At 33.5% G+C, this 23,326-nt stretch overlaps 1 protein-coding gene across 1 annotated transcript; it reads left to right on the top strand.

The window, feature by feature from the left end:
- The first annotated feature begins 717 nt into the window (after window positions 1–717).
- Window positions 718–22,497, top strand: LOC129793646 (E3 ubiquitin-protein ligase AMFR-like). Its single transcript, XM_055833814.1, has 9 exons — window positions 718–1,107; window positions 4,458–5,065; window positions 11,674–11,766; window positions 12,020–12,103; window positions 12,179–12,259; window positions 13,131–13,283; window positions 18,176–18,612; window positions 19,808–19,965; window positions 20,051–22,497. The coding sequence occupies exons 2-9, from the start codon at window positions 4,634–4,636 to the stop codon at window positions 20,725–20,727; spliced, it is 2,115 nt and encodes a 704-aa protein (XP_055689789.1). The 5' UTR covers window positions 718–1,107; window positions 4,458–4,633; the 3' UTR covers window positions 20,728–22,497.
- The last annotated feature ends 829 nt before the right edge of the window (window positions 22,498–23,326 follow it).

Here is a 23,326-nt window from a genome sequence, read left to right as displayed (position 1 = left end):
TGTAGGAGAATCGTAGGAATGTTCTGGGCAAACTAAGGGAGAATTTCCATTCTTCCTGTAAAAACATTAGATGATTGTAAGTTTTTGTGGAGTACCATGAGGAAATTCGTAGGATTATCCCCCTTTAATTCATTTGATTATTATTTGGAAATATTCTTATTTTTTTTTAGCAAAATAGATGATGTATTCTCAGAAAATTTCTATGGATTTTTTATTAGTAATAAGGTATCTAAAGTTTTTATGATTTTTCTTTTATTTTACTGATTTTTGACATGAAATCCTAAAATTATTGTTCATTTTTTCATTAGAAAAAGATATTTCATGAAAAAAATTAAAATTCTTGAGATTTGTGAGGATGATCTTCAATTTTCTAAATTTTCTTTAAGTAAGAGTTCTCAAGAATATTGATGAAAGATTATTTTTATCATTTTTTCTTATTTTTTTGTGTTCTCAGCTTTTTCATTTTTCCTCTGTAGCTTCCTGAACGTCCCTGAAAAGTTTTTCTTCAGTTCTTTCTAATCTTTTATTTATTTTTCATTTTTGTGTACAGAGAAAAATCGTTTCTTGATTTTTCCTAAATAAACCACGTATATCATCGCGGAGTAATTGTAAAGAAATCCCAAGAATGCTCCAGTGGAAATTTTCCCGCCGACAAGATTTTTACTTGGAAGCCCCTTTCGTGGAAGAAATCGTCGTCTCAATCCCCACCTGCCCCATTCACTGACACTCTCGTATTGAATTACAACGACGGCGCGTTGTGGCGACGTATTTCTTGCGAACGGGAAGAAAAATAATTTCATCACAATCACTTTGCGATTAAAATACGGCGGCCGCGCTTTCCTGCAAAGGAAAATCTTCAACTAACTTTATCAATTGCATTCCCAAAGAGTGTCGTGAACGGTGGGAAAGTGTTGAAAATCGAGGGAAAAGTGCGTGAAGTGAAAATCTCTTCTCCATCCCGGAAAAGATTTTGCAGATTTTTCTCATCGTGTGGATTAGGTGGAAGAATTTTTCTTTTGCATCTTCTCAGTGTTTTGAGGCAGTTCAGGAGCTTCAGGAGATATTCCTGAAATTTCTGGGAAAGGCAGGAAGCTGTGAGGAAGACAGGTGGGTGGATGTTTTTGAGAAGAAAATTTAAAGAGAAAGAAAGAATTTGGGTTAGTCGACCGTGCTTATGGTTTCCGGACACATCTTGTGCCACCACACAGAGCTCTTGTCGTGGCTCTGGCAATTGACCTCGATGTCATCGAGAGATTTGCAAAGAAGCTTCGAGATTTGCAATTTCCCCCTCAAAGATTTTTTCTTGAATTTTCTGAGAAATTCCGCGAGTTTTCTCCCGGAATTTTCAAAGGGAGCACCTGAACGTCCCTGAAGGGGTTCCCGGAAATCCTCCAGCTCCTCGGGATTTCTCTCTGTGTAATCTCTTGAGCCAAAGAAGAGGCTCAGAATTCCCACGAATTGAGGGAATTGAGGTGATTTTCTTGAGAGCGAAAGTAAATCTATTTTTGGGGTTTTTCCTCTTAAACACAAAATAACAGAGAAACTCCCAAAAAGTGTTTGATTTATCGATTTAAATGTCTCCTCTTGTGTTGCGTCTAATAATAAACACCCCACGAGAGCCCCACACAAGATGAAATGCACATAAATTTATTATCACAACACTTTATTCATGAGGTAAAGTGTTGCTGTGCTGCCTCCTCTTTAAGACAATCCGGGGGCTTTTCCTCCTCGACAAAAATTCCACGACGGCTTCTTAAGCGCGGCGTGCCTTTGGGAGGAGAGAAAATCAATAATAAATTCCCCGCGTGTGAATTTCCCCAAATGACAAATTACTCCACGTGTTGGTCAAGAGATTCAGAGGAAAAGAGAGACAAGTTTAGAGCAGCAGCAGCTGGTTTGAAGAAAAAAGGCAAAATTAATCAATGTAGAATAAGCAGAATAAGTTAATTTATTCCTCCAAAACCCACACGCAGACGGAGAGAATATCTGGTCTAGTCAGGAAGATTTTCCAGCTCAACCAGCACTGCTAGAGAGATGCTGAAGATTGGAAGAAATAGGTGACATTGATTAGCAATTTGAAAATGCGTGAAGATATTCAGGAGGAAGAGGAATTTAGCTTCTTTTGCTGAAGATTTTTTCTCAATCACTCCACAAACCTGACTGAGAGAGACTTATGCGTAAAAAAAACGAATTAATAGTCTCAAAATCATCTAAATAAATGCGTAAAGTCTCAACGGTTGATCACACAAAAAAATCGCGGAAACACAGCTCGATGAATCAGCCACTTCTTTTGATTCCATTTAGCTTTGATTCTTTTTCTTATTGGAAAAGAATAACGTAATCGTGAGGAATTCTTACGATTAAATCAACACGGTTTCTGTATCTGATGTTTTTTTTGAAATAAATAAAAATCAGCTGACGGATAAGAATTCTTTTTATTTCTTTTATTAATTAGATTTCTTAATTTTTGGGGTTTAATCAGTGGAAAGATTGCTAAAGAAATCCTCTGGATGACTAAGAAATTCAATTTTGTATAAAGAATTTATTACAGCATTAAATACCGTAGATTGGGGTGAATTTATATAGCTCTGTTAATAGGAACAAGTCCAATAAGCCTTAAAAAAACAACTCTAAATAATTTTAAGTTCATCCCTTTGAATTAAATTCCTTTAAGGACTTTAAGAAATATTCGTTTTCAGAATGAAAAATTTATTTCCTTACAATTTTTAGACTTTACCAGGGCAAAAAAATTTCATTCATTGTCCAGTTTATTCCATAAAATATCCATTTTTTTAATGCAAAATCTTACTAGAACTATATTGTAAAAAGAAAAAAAATGTTAACAACTAAACCTCTGGGTCTTATGCAAAGTGAGATATTAAATACATTTCCTAATTCTCTAACAATATAAAATTTCTACAAGCCCTCTACTTAAAATTCTATACTTCCGTTCTTTTAAATTCTAATTCTTTGCTTCTTTTTTTTGTCTTTAATTTCCCCACTTAAGGCATGACTCACAGAACTTATTAGCTACCAAAAGACTAAAGAAAAAGAACATGCAATAACTTTTAGAAGAGCTTAAACAATGAAGAACCATTCATTCTATTTCTTTGCCCCTCATTCCGGACTTTCTTTGTCACTCAACCCACAAACTTGGAGCTATTGAGCGCCGTGTTGTTACACCGTTTTGCACGGCGCCCCGGTGCTTTCTTTCACCCAACGTTTATGCAAAAAAATAGATTTGCTTAATTGGCATGAAAGACCGACCTCTCCCTGCAATGCGAGAAGCTTCGATGCGGCAAATTCCGTGTTGTGTGCTGTTTTTTGTGTATTTTCCTCGCGATTTTTGTTCACCGTGAACATGGTGTGTCCGTTTGTTTTTCCGCCAAATCATGCCATCGACCTTATCAGGAATGACGACGGAAAGTATGTATGTACAAATGTGGTCAACTTTTGAGATATAGATGGTGGAGAGCCTTACGTAATTGCCACCGAATTGGTTTGTGTGTTGAAGTAGTAAATTCCCCTTTAAATGTGCGCAAAAATTCTTAAACAACACCGCGATGTCAATTGGGGGAAGTCGGTCAAGAACGTATCGAAGGCTTTCTTTTGGATTTACCTACCTTTGCTTCTCTCTCACTTATACCGACGACATGTTTGCTAAATTGAAATGCGCAGCAATTAAAAATCATTTTGTCACACGCGGAGAGAATTCATTAAGAATGGGATAGAGTGGCGAATTGAATTTTGTGAATTTTGCACTCTAGGAGACTATTTGATGAGATTCTATTCAGATTTTATAGGGTGGAATGAGTAGGTAATTGAAGAGAGATCATTTGATGGCACATAGAATCATTAATTTATGCATAATTAATTGATAGAAGGTGAAAAATGCTTTAATAATCTTGAAGAATCTTGAAATTCTGCTAACTTAGCGTCCTTTTAGAGGCGCCATCTTTAAATAATATCGATATCAGGTAGATTAATCGATAATATTACCTGAATCAGAGTTATCGAGAATATCAGAATAGTAGATTTTAAATAAAGACGTTACTTTGCTGATACAGTTTTAACCGAAAAATATGCAAATGAAAATCCCTAAAAATATTTTTAAAGCTCCAATTTTTGATGGCCTTTTCATCAATTCCAGAAGAGAAGGTAAAAGAAGAAATAATTAAATATAAATTCACTTTCACATCGTTTTGCAAACAGAACACAAATAATAACCAACGAGGAGACTAATAAAAGATTCACAAAGCTCAAAACCAGTCGTGGAATCTTTATTGCTTTTGCAAATCGCGAAGAGATCGCGGTACAAGAAGTTGGAATTAACCGTATTCTGCTGCCACTGACCTTAAAAATCCGCACGAGTCTTTTTTTTGCAAAGAAATCCGCAATTCAGTGAAGAAATTTCTGCAAGAAAGTGACCCACATTCACTTTGATACTTTCTTTCTAGGCGACGATCTGCGGGGGAAGATCTCCACACAAGAAGAGGAAGAAATTAAGGAAGAAGTGCAAGAAGTGATGTGAATTTTAATAAAAAGGTTAAAAGAAGCAAAGAAAAAAGTATTTTGTGAAAGAATTTTTAAAGTTTTTTCGTGTTTTGCAAAAAAGAAAAATAAATAAAGTGTAATGCCGACGTTTGTGGTTGATCGAATCCCATTGCCCAGCCTGAGATTCTATACGATTCTCAGTGTTCTGTGGGTTAGTGTGTGCCTCTATTACTCCATCAATGTGACCCGAGATCCCGATTGGAAGCTTCATACAAATAATACGTCCATCCCTGTGGTGGCACCACCAAAAATACCCGAAAATCTCCTAAATGGGGAGAAAGGGGAGCAACTGGTGGTGCCGGAGGATTCGTCGGAGGTTCCTGTGATTATTCCAGAGGAACCTCCCGATGATCTCCCATCAAAGACACCTGAGGAGGTTGAGGAAGTGGCAGATCAGAGAGATTTGCCGGAGATTGAGCTTGAGGAGAGAATCCTCAATGATACAAGAACTATTGGGGGACATCTTAGGGATGTTGTGACCTTCATGTCCCAGGAACCGATGTGTATTTGGGTGAGTACTCTTCTTTTTTATCATTTTCAACGTAAACTTCACTCAAAAACCACAAATAGCTTTTTGAAAACTTTTAAAAATTATTTCTTCAAATTTTATCCAATAATTATGAACTTGATTACGTTCAAAGATTACGATCAAGCAATTAGAGAGGTAACACATGTGAGGTGATATTGAGCGTTGATTGTGCGCAAACTGAATGACCTTGACATCTTGGGGTTTTTTTTTTAAATTTTTTATTAAATAATTAAAATCAGATTTTTGCTATTAAATTCTCCCCGCAAAAGTAATAAAATTATTATGAGGACAATTTTAAGTTGTTTTATATCCGGATGAGTTGAAGGAGAATTAAATTTAATCAAACTGAGGACAAGATTGAGGACATTAATTTAGGGGGCAAGGTTTTGGGGATTTAATGAATTTCAGTTGAGGAAATTAAATCCATAACTTGTTTTTTAGTGAAGAAACTTAATTTTTATGAAACTGGAACTTTTTTGGGGCTTCTTAGTCGCCATGTTGGCGTCCTTTTTTAAAATATCGATCATCGGAAGATTGAGTTAAAATCAATCAAGGAAATATCGATAAAATCGACGGAGATTCTTCGAAATTATATTTAGTTACTTAATGTAATTAAATATTTTTCTTTTTAAAAAGAAAATCTTGACAAATCCTACAAGTTTTTTTTCTTTGAAAAATTGTTTCAAAAATTTTTCTTAATATTTTTAGGTCTTAGAACCATTTTGTAAAATTATAATTTCAAGAACATTAAGAAATTAATTTACAAATTCAAGAAAAATAAATAAATTCGATAAATATGGCACAAATGTGTTAAATATTAACCAATTTTACTCAAAAGATTTTTGAAATTACTTTTGAATGTTTTTCTGTAACATTAAGATTTTTGGTTAATAAATTTAACAAAAATATCTGCTTAGAATCAAAAATATTCAGAGATTTCTTATGCTTTCTTAGTATGCTCAACACAGCGTCCATCGAATAAAAAAGATCCATGTGATTCCAATCTGTTTACAAATAAAACGTTAAAAAAAAAGATACAAAAAAGAGTCGTTTAAATGAACCTATTAAATCATCCTTTGAGCTTTTTTTTCCCACCTCAATCAACAAGCTTTTCAGTGTGTCTGTTTCATACATATGTACATATATATTTTCTCAGTATGTTATGATCTTGCGTATGATCTTGTGCACGATCGCCTTCACACTGATATTCAATTCTCAAATTATTTTTAATTTAAATCGTCGGACCTTGAAGCAATTTGCACAAGAATATTTTTCTTTCTGTACTGGCGGCTGTGGATGGAATGAAAAGCAAGCACCGCCACGTTCCCCAAGATCTTAATAAGTTATGAGAAGAGAAAAAAATTGTATATAGTTGGTTGTATTAATAAAAAAAAAATAGAGAAAAATATTAAAGAAAATTGCGTCAATTGATATTGTTTAATTTGAGAATTTGTGCGGCTTTTTTTCTGCTTGCACGCGAATTGTTTAAGTAAAAAAATAACTCGTGGAAGCTGCACAGAGGGAGGGGGGGAAGGGGATGGGGGACATGTGTGTGGATTTTTCCTCCTTCACACAAGATACCGTGAGTAAACATAAATTGTACATAAAATAAGAGTTCCAAGCATACTGGCAGAGAGAAGGTCTGAAAGCAAATAATGATGATCTCGACAATTATATATTTATCTTAAGACGTCGTGTGTCAATATTTATAATTATTTTGGTCATCCATATAAAGCAAATTCTTCTCACTTTTTTTCTGCCCGCAAAAACTCCCTCTGTCGCCTCTGAAGATTCCTTCTAAGAATCCTCCTGCAAATAGCCAACGACATGGGAAAATAGATATTGTTTCGTTTGACTGGCTTTAATGTTTTTTTTTTGCTTTTAGTGGGAGTGTCCAGAGGTAATTAATAAATATTTTTTGCAAATGAATTTATTAAATTAATGAGGAATCCATCAAAGCATAAATTTGCACTTTAATAAATATTTTTTTTATTAATTAATTATTAGGAATTTTCTTGTAATAATTTGCAATTTCCTCGATGAGTTTTTTTTATTAACTTGTTTTCAAGAGTTTATTGACTTCCAACGGAGACTCATCAGCTTCAAAATGCTTTTAATGCGAATTTATTCTCACCCACACATAGAAAAGAATTTTCGGGGAGAATCTTTTGCGACGAATTTCTTGGTGAGAAACATTTTTCTATCTCATCCAATAAAATGATAAATTCAGCGCAAATATTTCTTTATAATTTTTGGCTCAAAGCCCTTCACAAACTTTTCATGGCAGCAATAAAATGTTTTATTATAGCTTCACAAAAAGGCAAAACAGTTTTGTAAATAGAACCTCTCTATGATTAGCCTTATCTAACTCGCAGTAAACACTTTCAAATGCAAAATTCTTAGTCAGCTTTTTGTAATTCTGCAAATTTAGAACATTTCATTATTTTTTATTGCATTCTGTGAGGGGTTTTGCTTTGAGAAAATAAAATAAATATTTCTTGTTTACCGTTAAGTGGGGTGAATTTGGTAGTAGGAGGAATTTTGAATGTTTAGAATAGGAATCAGAAGGATCAGAAGTCTCTAAGGGGAATGCTAAATTTAACTTTCTTAAAGGTCAATTAAAAGAATTTTAAGTCAAAAAATGTTTTTATGCCTTCAAGCAATAATAAAAAAAATATTATTTCCTCCATTTTCTAAAAATTATATAAAGCCAGCAAAGTTCATGAGGCTTCGACTCACCCCCCTTGAGGGAACATACATATTTCATTCAATATCTGTGACATAACACATCCATAAATTGCTCCAAAAATTGAAGAAAAAATCTCAACCTTGGGGTTATTTCATCGCAAAAAAATCAACAATTTCTCCCACGATTTGTCACTTAACACCATCCGCAATCGCCTGAAGAACTCAAACTTCTTTCCTCCTTTCCTGCCTTTCAGCTTACACAACTTCATGCCTCTCTCGTAGAAATGCGTGGGAGTACCCTCTCAAGAAGACGTGCAAATTAATTTCAGAGAATTAACAATCCGAAATAAACTTTACTAAATTCACATTTAAAGAGTTTCTTTTTCCTTTTGCAAAAATTAATTCGCAAAAATGCTACAAAAAATCCCTTCTTGAAGCTGATATTTCTCAATTAATTCCGCATTTAAGTGATTGATTCAACAATGAGTTATAAAAATAAACTCTTTGCGGTAAACTCGCGTACTTTTTTGTCTTCAGCCCAGGTGCAATTAAAGTCGTGGCAATTTTTTTTGTTTTGTTAAATTTATTTCAACCGCACCACAATGATGTAGTTGTCGCCCTCAATGCCAAAGTCACACACATTTTCTTGCGCTGCTGCCATTTTCATACATATAAATAGAAGATTGTTTTCTTTTCGCAATGCGCGTGTTCGGAACACGAAAGAGTTCTTTTTTATTTACACACTGAACAGCAGAATTTTTGCAATTCAATTTTTTTGTTTTGTTTTATCTGTTTCTTCGAGTTTTTTTTTTTTGAGTGAAACGAACTGAGATAATTAATTTTTAATGATTTTAAGATAAATTCTTAACCTTGATTTTGTGAGCTTTTCTCTTTGGCAGAGGAAAAGCCAAGAATCTGGTTTTTTTGGAAATTAAAAATGATTAAAGATGGAGGCGCCGGGTGATTTTTAGAATTTCTCTTTTAGGCGTTTTTAGTTTTTATGTCTTGGCAGTGGAGGTGCCTGGTTAAATGTAATTTTTATTAAATAATTGATGATTGAATTTTCTCACTAAAAAAAATTCTGACAGATATAAAAACTCTCAGATAGAATAAAATAACCTGCAGACTAAATTTAAAAATTTTCTTACAGAATAAAAGTGTTTTCGAACAGAATAATTTTTTTTTAACAAGATTGAAGGATTTATTAACAACATTTATTTTTTAATCAATTTAAAAGATAAAAGAATTAATAGTCTTTAGTTGTTAAATTCTTAAACACAACAGCTTTAAAATTTAAATTAGGAGAGATCAATTAAAATCCTTAAATATTTAAAACTAAAATTTGAAGTCTTTTTTTTCTTGAATTCGCATCAAAATAAATGAAAGTTCTTGAGAAAATGAATGCAAAATGCAACATTTTAATTTTTTTAATTGTTGCGAAACACAAACTCTGCTGTATAAAATGTCATTAATTACGGATGCATTTTATGCTGATTTTGAGATAAAGTTAGCTCTGCTAAATAGCAACAATCACTCATTGCATGCTCTTGAATTTTATATACTTAAGTACAAAACAAATCTCAATTCCTTCCCATGATTCCATGAGAGAGACTTGTTGACGGATGGAAAGGATTTTTCTTGGGAATGAATTGCAAAAATGCAAATAAATTAAAAATGACTCTCTTAAAGGTCTTTTTTGCAAGAGATTGTTGCCTCTTTTGGGCGCCTTTCCTTCCCCTCAAAAAAATCGACTTTTATGTGGTTGTTATGGCAGAAAATATTTTTGTTGAAATGGCACAAAGCCCACCAATTTTCTATCCTTTTTGCTGCAAAATTTTCTCCTTCTTGTATTGATTTCACATTTTAGAGGCTCTCCTCAGTCACTCACATAACTTTATTACAATTACAGAGAAGAAACTCTGCATTGTGCTGGGATTTCTAATCGATTTCCCATGCATTCCATCGTGTTTTCTCACCCTCTTCAAGTGATGAGAGTGAAAGTTTTGTATCAAGAATAGAATTTTCTCTTTTGGGCTTTTCAATGAAGATTAACTTTGCTTCATTTGATGGGTCTTAACCTTGACCTACAAAATGTAAAGTTCAACAAAACTGTATGTAGGTAATTAAATTAATTTGTAAGTTGTCAATGCAACATTTTCCTTTTTGCCCCAAAGCGCATCAGAGGTTGAGGTCTGGAAAATCAACATTTTGCGTAAATGATCTGCATGCGTGCGCGCATTTTTATTCTTTTACTTGTTCTGTGTGATTTTATTTACGTGCTGCCAGCCACGTAGGCGATTGTTCTCGCACATGAACGAGATTCTTTGTTGCAGCAGCAGCCACAGAAGTCGCGCGAAAAAGTCGCCAAGTAAGAAAATCAGTGTACAACACGTCATTTAATGTAGAAAATGTGATCAATAAGTTCGGCGTGTTCGAGGTCAAAATGCCGATAGATTGTGAATGACTCCAATGCGGTTTGTTCGGAGCTTTATTATTAGTTTTATATGTAGTTTCTCAGCAGCATGGAAAGTCACCTTTCATTGCACGCCAATTTCATTCACATTTACTTTGCGCGAGAGAGAAGAATAAGAGGAGAAATTCAATATTATTTATTTGCGCGGGAGGCCATAAGGCCTGGGGCGGGAGGTACACAAGAAGATTACCTTCAAAGCTATGCGCCCTAATTTTCCTACAATTTTGCTTTATAACATTTAAAGGTTGCTAAATGAAAGATCTTTTTTCATGTTGTTGCTGGCAGATTTGAACGGCAGATAGATTGACAAGCGGTTTGATTTAAAAGTAATAGAGAGAGAGAGGGAGGAATTAATAAATTGATTTGATTGATTCCAGGTAAGAGATGTAATGAGAAAAATCAAAAGAGAAGCTTTGAATTTTAAAGGAAAAAGAAGAATCTCTAAATTTTTCTTACACAGAAAAATATTTTCTTAATTCTTAAAACTTCAGTTGCTTTTAGAAAATGAAATCTTTTATTGAAATCGAACAAATCGATTTATTCAAGTTCTTAATTAATAATTTATTAAGTCTTCGGACAAAATGATATATCGACTAAATTAAAAAAAAAATAAAAAAAATTACTTTTTCAGAAAATACTTTTGCAGAAAGAAATTAACCAAAATCTGCTTTCAATCGAAAAGTATTGTCTGATTAATCGATTAGAAAAACAAGATGGCGCTGAGATGGCGTCGGATATTTATCATAAAAGGGCTTGATAAAATGAATAAAAAATTATTAGCAAGTGATGTTTTAAGTTCATTCTAATTAAAGAACGCGTCAAAGCCCTTTATTGCTAAATTATTTGAATTGAACTACACGTACTTACTTAAAACTATCTATTTTATTTTCTCAAACTACTGAATAATGTGACGCCATTTTGATTCACAAATCGATTAAATGTTCAGTATTAATCGATTAGTATACAATTTCAAATGAAATTCGTTAATTTTAACGTTTAAGAAAATGTTAAGAAGACACCTTTTCTGCCTTCTTTTGGCTTCTTCATGTAATATTTTGAGACTTTGTAAATGAACTTTTAAAAATTTCTGCTACTTTATTAGAAAAATAAACAATGCGTCATAAATAAGTAAATTTAAGTGATTTTTATTCTCTATAACCTTGACGGGGTGGGCACACCTCAAGAATCATCGCAATTTTTCACAAATACAAACTGGGTTTGTCTCTAAATGAGTTTGCTAATCAATCAACCTCAATCACACCCAAAGAGATATTTTAAATACTTTCTGAGTGAGAATTTAGTTGATTTTATTTATCAGTGAAAATGAATTTATCACACCATGAAATGGAGCCAATTTGGAGTCAAATTGCAGCCAAATTGGATCAAATATTGAACGAATTTATTGAATTTTATTAATTTTTTGTTGCAGACTCTCATCAATATGGCGTATTGCTGCTTAATTCTCCTCGGGAAATCCATTCAGAAGGTGGTTTTTGGGGAACTTCGAATATCAGAGCAACAGGTATGTTACACAAAGCTCTATATTTGCAAATTTGATGTTCTCCTTCGCTTTTCTCTGCTTCTTCTTTTTTTTTTGCGAAATGGGGAAGCGAAGAAAAGTGGCAAAATAGGTTTCATTTGAGGCGCACCTATTTTGTGCTAATTGTTGTTTGATGTACTTCCGAAAAAAAAATTCAATTGCAAACTACTTTATTATTTCCAAACCCATAAAACTATTTTTTTTTCTATTTCCGCATTTTCCCCACAACTTGCAGCACATGAAAGACAAGTTTTGGAATTTTGTCTTTTACAAATTCATCTTTGTCTTTGGCGTGGTGAATGTGCAATTTCTCAATGAGGTGAGTTACCTTCCGGTGCGAATTCTGGGAGAAAATTGAAGAGTTTGATGGACGAGAGAATTTGATTTATTTCAGGTTGTTCTGTGGGTGTCGTGGTTCTCAATTTTGGGATTTCTTCATCTCCTCTCGCAACTCTGCAAAGATCGCTTTGAATATGTAAGTTAAATTATTTATTTTTATTTTTATTTCCTCACAGACTAATCTTGATGAAGAACAGACCAAAGATCTGTCAGAAAAAAAATTTTTTCTTCAAAGAAAAAAATCTATATTTGGAAGAATTTATGTTGTAATATTTTGCCTCAATTTTGGTAGATTTTTGACAGAAGTTAACAAACTTTTCCTGTAGATATTTTATGAAAAAAATTATGCAAATTTCTTAATTGTTTTACAAGTTTTTATTGAATTTATTCTTCGAGAGAGATTTTCAATTGACTTGTGATTTATCTACATTATAGCAAAAATTTTGCAACAATCATGCAATATTTTACAAATAATTTTTTCTCTTTCCGTGATCTTCGAGCTTGATAACATTAGTTCAATTTGAACGAATTTCCTTCTCAATTTAAAAACTAATTTAATTTTTGCGATTTTTGCTTCATTTTGATTGCTCTTCAGTAAATAATTGTGGGAGAACTAACAATAAATAATACGAAGTTCAAGCTTAATAAAAATGATTCTTTCCTTCTCCTTTTTATGAGGCAACTTTGCCACAGAAGAATAACTTTTATATTCAAATAATTTGCTAAATTTTAATTTACTTTTATTGCAACCTTGCGTGGAATTTGCCGTGAAGAATATTATTGAATCAATTAGTTATTTTGACGGGAAATATTCTAGATGAAAAAATGTGTTGCAGAAGGAAGAAATAAATCAATAAAAAATATTTTTTTTTACCTGAGAATGAGTTCTTTTCTGACTCTAAATTTTCCATTAAAGAATAAAACAATCTGAATAACAAGAAGCGTGAAAGACCAAGAAGAAAATGATTAATTGGAACAAAAATTATGTTCTTTTTGCACTGTTGCAGCTCTCATTTTCACCCACAACACCAGGATGGTCACATTTTCGACTCGTGGCTCTCCTTTCGGCCATCCTCACGCTGTCGGGGCTAATGTTCATCATCTGCATCGGCGTGGGGCTCTTCAGTGGTATCAACACATTCTCCTTCATGGTGGCCGAGGTAAGTTTGGCAAATAAAACATATCTCCCATCGAGTCTCACTGCCGTGCCAAAATCTCTCCCAAACTTTTGGCACTTTCGCTAAATGTTTTCCCCCTCTGAGCATTAAATTTGCGCCTCAAAATGTTTTAAATTGCGCGCGTGAATCATCAGGAAGAAGAATCAATTCTTTTATTGCCTTTAATTGCACAAAAGGGTTGAAGGACCCTTTGTCCTTCTTTTTTTCCCTTATTCAGTGAGAAATTTAATCCTTTGCGTGATATTGAAAAATTCATGGCAAAGTTCATGTTCACGCGATGGAAAGTCTTTCGTTTTTTTGCGTGAAAGAAAATATTTTTATTAATTGAATTTTTTTTTGTTATTAAATTACATTGAAAAGAAAACATTTAGAACAAATTCTTCTAAAAGAAATTCAAAGATTAATCAATTCATTCCACATGCATCACAATAACAACAAGAAATCTCAGCACAGCAGAGTTTTTCATGCAAATTCTTATCAATTTAAATGAAGGGGAATTGTAAATAAAGTGTAAAATGTTAAAAATAAACAATCTCTCGTGGAAAAAGATCAACATCATCGGAAAAGATCTCTGACGTGCGAAGAGATAAAGACGTTTTTGTCGCGAAAAAGTACTCCGGAGGTGTTTTTTTCTTCTGCGTCACTGTAACATTTAACTCGATGCGTTACACAATCGCCTTTTTTAGTTCTCTTTCTCGCTTAGCGTCTTAAGAAGAAGAAGAAAAAATTGAACAAACGTGCGTTCCATTTATTCATAGATAGAGAGGCTTCTTTGCGCCGTTGATGCTCTTACAAAGGGGGCACACAAACACACATAAACAATTATTATATTAAATTTTTTTTCTTCAGTAAATTGAAAGTTCTTTCTCTCCTCCATAACTATGCTTTAGTAGACCTTGTCCTTCTCCTTGAGATACTTTTGTGTGGTGATTTACTTCTCCTCTCGAACGTCTTGCACGTATAAAGTGAGCTTCTCATACAAAACTGTCGTGGCACACATAAATCTTTTATTTAATATTATTTGTGGTCAATTGAGGGGCAAAAGAGACGAATGATGGGCAATTTTCTAAGTAGAAACACAAAAATTTCAGTCTAAATTGAGGTCTTTCTTAGAAATTAAATAAACGTGTTGAGTGGCAACAACGAAAAAATTACCAATTACGTGTTTAGTTGACTAGAAAAATGAAAGAAATATTCTCCACGAAATTAGCCATTAATTTCTTGGAGAGAAATATTAATTTTTTTGAAGAAATAAAAACCTCAAATTGGGAAAAAAATTCAATTAGACAGAGAATTAGAATCAGGGTGGGCTGGATTTGGGAAATTTACCAGGCGTCCCCATCACGATGACTTAATAATTAAATTTAGAGGTTTCAGATTAATTAAGAGAAAGAAGGATAAAATCACTGCAGATTGAAGCTTTTACAGAATTTTTTTTTGCAATGCAATGGAGACGCCTGGTGGTTAACTGGGTAGAGTGATTTCACCCGGCGCCTCCACTGAGATCTTTAGCTTAATTTTCATATCAAATGGAAACGTCTAGCGTGCCAGAACTTTAGGCATTTTCTCAGCAATTTATTTGTTGATGAGTAATAAAGAAAATCTTATAAAAAGTTAATTAGAACGAAATTTTGAGTAAAAAGAAAATCAAATAAAAAGAGAATGTTTTTAGGTCAGTAAAGTTGTTATTTCTTATTCTAACTTGCTTAACGATGCCCTAAAAATAAAATTATTTAAATTTTCTTTAAGACTTTTTAACTAATTACAATATAAATAAAACATTGAACTAACAGACGATTAAAACCAATAATTATTTCAAAAATTAATTTGATCAATTTAAAAAAAATAAGAATTTTCAACAAAGGATTAACAACGTTAAGAATAAAATATCCACGAAAATATTTCCAAGAAAATAATAATGATTAAAAAAATTTATAAATATCACGCAAAGTGTTTGTAAACGTGTAAAGAAATGTTTTTCAACATAAAACCCAAAAACAATTTACCCTTCTTTTTGCAGGCGGGCATTTTAATCGAATTAAAGCAGCAAAATAACAGATATTTTAGTCAACAAAAGATTTTTTTTTAAATCTCTGACCTTCATAAAAGCTCACACAGAGTGAATGAAAAGAAAGAATAATGAAAAAGGGAAAAAGGATTAAAATTGAGAACGTTTAGTCCCCCCAAAATGTCTTTGAATGAACTTAATTCAAATGTTGCGTGATAATCTTTTTTTTCTTTTCTTCGTCAAATTAATCAAAAGAAACGCTGTAAACAAGAAGGAAATAATATAATTTCGAGAATTTCTCACCACTTTGCTGTGCACGACCCAAAAGCACCTCAAAACACCTTTTTCGCGTTTTTTCTTTTAATAAGCGCGCGCGACAAAAGCTCAAATAGCTTTTTTTTCTTTTCAGCTAAAAATTCTTTTTCGTGGTACATTAAGTTGCAATCAATGGGAAAATCCAATGTAAATGTGTGTAAAATTCTTGTTTTTTTTCAGGGGTATTTTCTGTGATATTTTTGAGGTAATAATTTGCGATAATTCCATGAAAAATTGGAAATAATTGAGATGAGAGAAAATGAGAATCTTTTAGCGAGTTTTTTTTCTGTGTGCCTCGTAAAGAATTTGTTCTTCTCAACACACCTGTGTGGATGATCAAGCAGACTTTTTTCATTCAAATTACCTCTGATTGATGATCTCGTGATTACGGTATTGTTACGTCTTGTTTCGTTTTATTACCAACTTCACCTCATTCTCAGTTAATAAAAACATTTTCTTCTACAAAAGAAGCGAAAGATTTTTTTTAATCGCGTGCCCAAAACACCCCCAGCAATGGGTCAACGCGTGGTAAGGTTCACACTCACTCATTTTACATGAACTTTGCCATGAATTTTTCATTATCACGCAAAGGATTAAATTTTCCACTGAATGAGGGACGAACTATATTTTTTTTATTACTTCATTTAAGAGTTTTTTTTTTACAATAATCGTGAATTTTCTTTGTTCGAATAACTTGTGAAATAAATTAATTGGTATTTGAATTTGGCGCGCACCCGAAGTGGTGAATTCGAGTGGTGAAAATAGATAATGTGGGGAACGTGCTTGCTTCGTAATAAAGTGTAATTTACCACATAAAATATGGAAATTCAAAAGAAAAATTTTTTGATGAGCTAAAATAATTATTCTAGGAAGAATATTTAATAGGAAAAAATTCTTAGTGATCAAATTCACATAAAAATCGATTTTTTATAAAAAAAAAATTCTCTTTGTGATAAATGGGTTAAATAATCTCAATGAATGTCAAATGTTATTTATTTAATCGAATAAAAGAATCTTTCCCAAAATACTTTTGTGAATGAATGAAAAAGTTATAATTTGGCAAAAGTTTAACAACAAATTCTCTCATTAAAGATCACATTTGACGTCAAAGTGTACACGACAAATTTATCTTAATTAATTTCCATTCATTCTCTTGTTGCTTTATTAATTTATTATTTTTCTGTTATTACCTGCAAATTATTTTCTTTTCACAATGAAAAAAAAAAGCTCTCTGTCGCTTTCATTGCACACAAATTAGCGAAATGGGATTTTTTTTGTTGTCTTTTCTGTGTTTTTGTGAAAGTATTTTTCTTCGATGCATTTACTGAAGAACTTTCACCGATTTGTTCTTTTATCTCAGAGCTACCACCCCCGCACACATCCCACAATTTTGTGCAATAAAGACAATTTTTTGATTTAATTTAATTTATTTTGTAAAAGTAAGAAAAAAAAATGTGCGCGAAAGCAAAAAAAACAAGTTGAAGAAAAAGAGAGCGCAATGTTGCCTTGAAATGGTTCAAAAAATCATCAGCATCAGCACAAATAGATAGCAGGTAATGCTCTCCTAAATAAGTCAAGATAATCCACTCACGTGCAGCCTCATTGCGCTGCTCAGCGATGTGAAAATAATAAATATTCTAATGATCATTTTACTTATTTTTATTGCAAATTGAGATCACAAAGAGACGAAAATTTCGCACAAAATAAATGTTTTTTTGACGACGACTTGTGAACAAATTGGCATGCAAAAAAGTCCAAAGATGAATCTTCTTTGCTTCCTCATTGCATTGTTCTGTGCAGAGATTTGCCAATTTGTGAGGAAAAAATCAATATTTGCCCAAAAGATTTTATTCCGCATTTTGTGGGTCTTTTGTGTGCCAAAAATCTTCCATGTAATTGCGAAATTGTACTTAAAAAATGTTTAGAGAGTTTTTTCTTCCTCTCTTTTCTTTGAGTTTTAATGAAGCATCTCGAAGAGGTGAAAAACAAAACAAAACAGACGCCAATTCAAAGAAAAATTAACAACAAAAATGAATTTAGAAGAAATGATCAATTTTTTTCAATTAAAAAAAAATGTCAGGAAGTGGAGATTTGAGTTGCATTTAATGTTCTGTTTTGGATCAAAAATTAAATATTGATTGATTTATTGGAAGTCACACACAGCACAGCAAAGGCAGAGGCACGTGGCATGTTTATGAGGAAATAAATAAAATTCTTCCAAGAAGAGAGCGAAGATTTTGTAATTTCCCAGCATTTGAATCTCATTTAGAGTTCATTGAATTAATTGAAAAATATTAACACAGTCAGGAAAAATTACGGAAAATGAATAAAAATTGTCAAAAATATATTTTATAAATGTTCGACCATCTTCTTGTCCCAGAATTTGATAAAGATTTAAAGAAAAAAAGGTTTTGAAGTTAAAAAAAAAACTGCCCAAAGTGAGACTCGATCCAGGGATCTTTTCATTGACAAAAGAGCATCTTGCACACCTCACCAATTCACTCAAAGGAATTCTTCTTGTTGATGTATGACATTAATTTCCTTTTCTTAGTGCATCCTCCTGTCAATTCGCACCCTTCACGTTCTTGTCCGCTATGGGTTGTTCTTGTACGACATGCGCAATGGTGGTCTCAGTGGTGAGGCTGTGTCATGGGATAAACGCGGCCCCGTTGCGTATTACATTGAATTGGGCTTCGATGTGGCTGCCCTGCTGGTTGATCTCATTCATCACCTCCACATGCTCTTCTGGAGCAACATTTTCCTCTCAATGGCCAGCCTCGTGATCATCATGCAGCTGCGCTACCTCATCCATGAGATTCAGCGGAAAATTAAGAAGCATCGTCACTACCTCTGGGTACTCAATCACATGGAGAAGAGCTACCCACTGGCCACGGCGAAGGATCTCACGGAAAATTCAGATAATTGTGCCATTTGCTGGGAGAAGATGGACTCTGCGAGGAAGTTGCCGTGCTCCCATCTTTTTCACAAGTAAGGGGGGAAATCTTTTTTTTTTTTAAATTTGTTTCGAAAGGTTCTTGAAGGTTTCTGAGGGTTTTCAAGCCTGTTAAACACTCCAATAGGCTCTCTAAGCTTATTAGAAATCCCTGAAGGCTTTAAAAGATAATTGGAAGCCCTTAAAAAACTTTTAGGAATTTTTGAAAACTCTTGAAGACTTGTAAAGGTTATCAAGAGCTTCTGAAGCTTCTTGAAAGATCATGGAATTCTCTTAAAGCTTCCTAGAAACTTTTAAAGACTCGTGATACCATCTAGAAGTTCTTAAATACTTCTAAAGCTTTTTTTGTAAGACTCTCAAAGACTTTTGGAAGCATCTGAAGATTCTTGAAAAATCTAAAAGACCCTTAAATATTCTTGATTGCTCCTCGAGACTCTCAAAAGCTACTAAAGTCTCCAGAAAATTCTTTAAAAAAAATCTTAAGAGATTCTTTAGGATTTCACAAGATTCCTAAAGTAGCATTTTAAGATTCGTTAAACCTTCCAAGGATTCTTGAAGGTTTCTGTGAAGATTTTTAGGCTTATTTTGATTTTTTTAAGGTTCAGAAGTTTTTTTTTAAAGACTTTTAATGAGTTCTAAAGTCTCTTGAAGTTTTTTTGGAGATTCCTATTGGTGCCTTATGAAGATTTGACGACTCTTAAAGATTTTTTATGCTATCAAAAGCTTCTTAAACCTCATAAAAGACTTTTGAAAGCTTCTTTAAGGCATTTAAATGCTTTTAAACACTCTTCAGAGTCTCTTGAAGTCCCTAGAAAATGTTATTAAGGACTTTTTCAGCTACTAAATAGTCTAAAGGCTTCTGAGACGATTTAAAAACTTCCTTAAAGGCTTTTAAATACTCTTTAAAGCTTCATGAAGTCCCTAAAAAAATGTTCTTAAAAACCTTTTAAATTTGTAAAGGTTCCAAAAGACTTTTGAGACATTTTTGAAGCTTCTGAAAATTCTTGAAAAATTTATTTAAAAGCTTTTGAAAACTTTTGAAGCTTCTTTAAGGTTTTTTAATGTTTTTCTTTCAAGGGGGGTTCTAGAACTTCTTGATGACTTTCTGGGAACTACTAAAGCCTCCTAAAGGACTCTTCAAAAATTCTTAAAGACTCCTTTAGCCCCCAAGAATTTCTCAATTCATTTAAAATGATTTTTTCTTGACAAAATTTTCATTACTTTTTGCAGTTCTTGCTTGCAATCGTGGCTGGAGCAGGATACAAGTTGCCCAACATGTCGTCTGGCTCTGAGTGTTCAGCACAGCGTCACCCTCCATCCCAATATGGATCGGATTGATGAGCCAGAGACAGCAGGACGTGCCAATAATCATTTCTTCCACTTTAACGGTGAGTTTGGCAACAGCTTTGAAGACTTTAAAAGTCTTTTTCCTTGCAAAAATTTTTAATTTTTGCAATGTTTTCTCCTCGCCAGGCTCACGGTATGTGTCGTGGCTGCCGAATTTCTCCGTTGAGGTGACAAACATTAACAATATGCTGCGAAATGAGGCACCCACGCACACCCACACGTCGCAAATACGCAACATGGCGCTTCAGGTGCAACAGATGTTCCCACGCTATCCACTCACGGTGATCATTGGGGATCTCACGGTGACACGTTCCATTGAGATAACAATTGATAACATCCTCGAGGGGCGCCTGCAGATCCCAGCGCGTTTCCAGGAGCTCGAAGATGAGGCCTTTGGGGCAGAAGGAGCGAGTAGAGCTTCATCGTCATCCGATGCATCCCCCTCTGAGGCAGCTGCTGGAGGATTCGCGGCAAACACAGCGAGTGATTACTACGTCAATCCCGTCTTCTCGCGCGCCTCAACGAGCTCCAGCTCCTCCGAACCCGGTGGGTATGAGGTGGAGCGCAAGAGCACAATCTTTGGGAATCAGAATGATCTTCTGCGCGATGAGAGTGTCGACGAAGTCCCGCTGGGGGATCGTTTCTCGAAGAGTAGCGAAGAACGCGAGAGGATTCTGCAGCGACGGAAGGAGATGCTCGTGGCAATGGCGCGCCGGAAGTACCTGGATAGGAGTCGTGCGGAACTCAATACAAAAGATGCCGGATCCGTGCGTCAACGCACCAAAAGCAATCTCCAGGAGTGAGAGCTTCGTGCGTTTGTGTAAAAAGAGAAAAATTAATTTTCTGAAGGAAAAAAAAAACAAAACTAAATTATTCTACTGATTAATTTACTTTCTAGGCTAGCTATATACATACATATATACCTTACCTATAACTACATAGAGAAAGTTAGATTCAATCAAAGTAACTAAGACTGCATAGTGTGGAGATAAAGTGGACGTTTTATTATTTTGTTTTCTGTGTCTTTTTGTTTGTTAAAATGCGCGTGAGTGTGGAAAATTGGAGCGTTTAAGTATGAGAGGATGTGAAGAGAGAGAGGATCTTCCGGAAGTCCTAATAAGGGGGGATTTATTGAAATTTCTTCATTGAATTATTTGGAGCAATCAAGGGGTGTTGATCTGAATGAAAATCTTTGGATTCTTTAGAAATACTCGAGTGATTCGCTTAAAGAAATTAAAATATTTGAGAAATTAAAAATAAATAAAGCTATAAGAGTTCTGAACTAAAGAATTATTTAAAATAAAATTCTTTTAATTTTTAGTACTGAAATGGATCTTAAAAGTACTAAATTTACGCTCAAAAGGTTCTAAATTCAAGTCCAAAAAGTACTAAATTTTAGTCTAAAATTTTTATCTTGATCTTAATGAATTAAAGCCTCAAAAGCACTTAATTCAAGCTAAAAAAAGCACTAAATTCAGGCGACTAAAGTACTAAATTAAAGTCTAAAAATTAAAACACAAATTCAAGCTTAAAAAGTACTAAACTGAAGCTAAAAAAATTATTTAGTTCTTAATTCTAAAATCGCTGATTGAATAAAAAAAAACATGAAAAATTTCTTAAATTTAGCCCAAAAAGTACTAAATTCAATCTGAAAAAGTACTAAATTCAGGCCACTAAAGTACTAAATTTTAGCTAAAAAATTATTTAGTGCTTAGTCCTAAAATAGCTTAGTTTGAGGAGAAAAACAAACTTAAAAAAAGGACTAAATTGAAGCCAAAAAGTTCTAAAATTAAACCTAAGAAGTACTAATCTCAAGCTAACAAAAGTTATTGGGTTTTTAGCAAAGAATTCTACCTAAAGGAATATTCAGATTAATTTGTCAATATTCAAATAATTCGCAAAAAAAATCTAAATTTCCGACAGATATAACCCCCCTTGTAAAATAATTAATTTTATCATATTTTGCCCAAGAGAGACAAAAGAAAAACAATTTAAAAAATCTCTTAATTTTCTTTGTTAAATAAAATAATAAAAAAAATGTTTTTTTCCTCGATTTTTTTTCTTCGTAAAATTTTAATAAAAATTGATTGAAATTAATTTGGAAAAAATATAAAACTGTGATAGATTGGCGCAAGTAAAAATTCCCCCAAGAAAAACATTTTTCCTCCGTTTTAAGGAAATCCTCTCATTCACACACTTTATCCTCAATGTGAGTGATTCTTACGCAAAGAAATAAAATGAATAATTAATATTAATGAAATAATGGAATTTCTTGTAAATAGAAAGAAGATATTTTTGAGTCAATGGAAGAAGGAGAAAAAACTGCTTGTCCGAGGGCAATAACCGTCCGAGATATTGGAGAAGAAGAAAAAAGAAGATATGTCTTATCCGCAGCTTTGGAGAAAAAAAAATGCAAAAAGAGAATTTTGTGTTGAAGAAAAAAAATGTTGAGTCATGAAAAAATGCAATTTAGGAGCTGATTTTTTAGGATTATTAATTTTAAAAATGTTTTATTTTTGTGATTTACTTATGCATTAGTGTTGTTGTAATTAAATTTTATGAAAAAGCATAAATTGTTTGTTTTTTCTTTGCGAATTTGTTGGAAAAAGTCATCGGGAGTGGGACACCTTGTTTCTAACGGAATTCTGGATTTTAAATCTTTGACGTGTCAGTGCTAGGAGGACACAGATGGCGCTTCTACGTTCCACAATTTAAATTTCTCCGAGATGGCATGAGGAAAAATATCTTCGTCTCACTCTGCGTTTCGTGGTGGTGTGAGTGTGGAAAAACAGCGCTATATAACGTCAGGTTCAAATAATAAAATTTGAATTTTAACGAACTTTTTTTTTGTTTTTACAAAAATGCGATTTTTCTTGTTTTTTCCTATTTTTTTTAGCATAAGACGCATTTTTGAGACTCCTGGGGCACTTACGGGTGCTCTGGGGCCCCCGGGGAACTCCTCCGTGCGGAATTTGGGGCCCGCGGAAATTTTGACGGTTGGGGATTTTACACGCACTTTTTTCCTCGGAAATGGATTTTCGTGACTTTTGGAACTTTTGATGCCAAAAATTCAAAAGTGTTTTCCTGGTCACAAAGAACACAATTTCCCCAGAAAACTCAACGGAAAACGCGAGAAAATTGGGAAAAACTGAAAGTGTGAGGGAGACGGATAGCGGTTAAATGCATCCGTCTCATTTTCTTCTTAGCCAACAGTGCCCAAAATTCCCAGTGGCTGCTTTTGGAACTACAATTTGGGCGCCAAATTCAATAATCGCAAAAAATGCATGAAAATTATATGGGGGCGCTACGAAGGGGAGCTCTGGGGGAAAAATGAATGTCGTTGGTGAAAACCGTCTGGTATCAGTAGTCTCTGTATCAAATTTCATCACGATCGGACCAACG

This window comes from Lutzomyia longipalpis, chromosome 3, assembly GCF_024334085.1.
Source record: "Lutzomyia longipalpis isolate SR_M1_2022 chromosome 3, ASM2433408v1".
In the NCBI taxonomy this organism is placed as follows: domain Eukaryota; kingdom Metazoa; phylum Arthropoda; class Insecta; order Diptera; family Psychodidae; genus Lutzomyia; species Lutzomyia longipalpis.
Note: the sequence above shows the minus strand (reverse complement) of the source record. Positions and strands in the feature narration are given on the sequence as shown.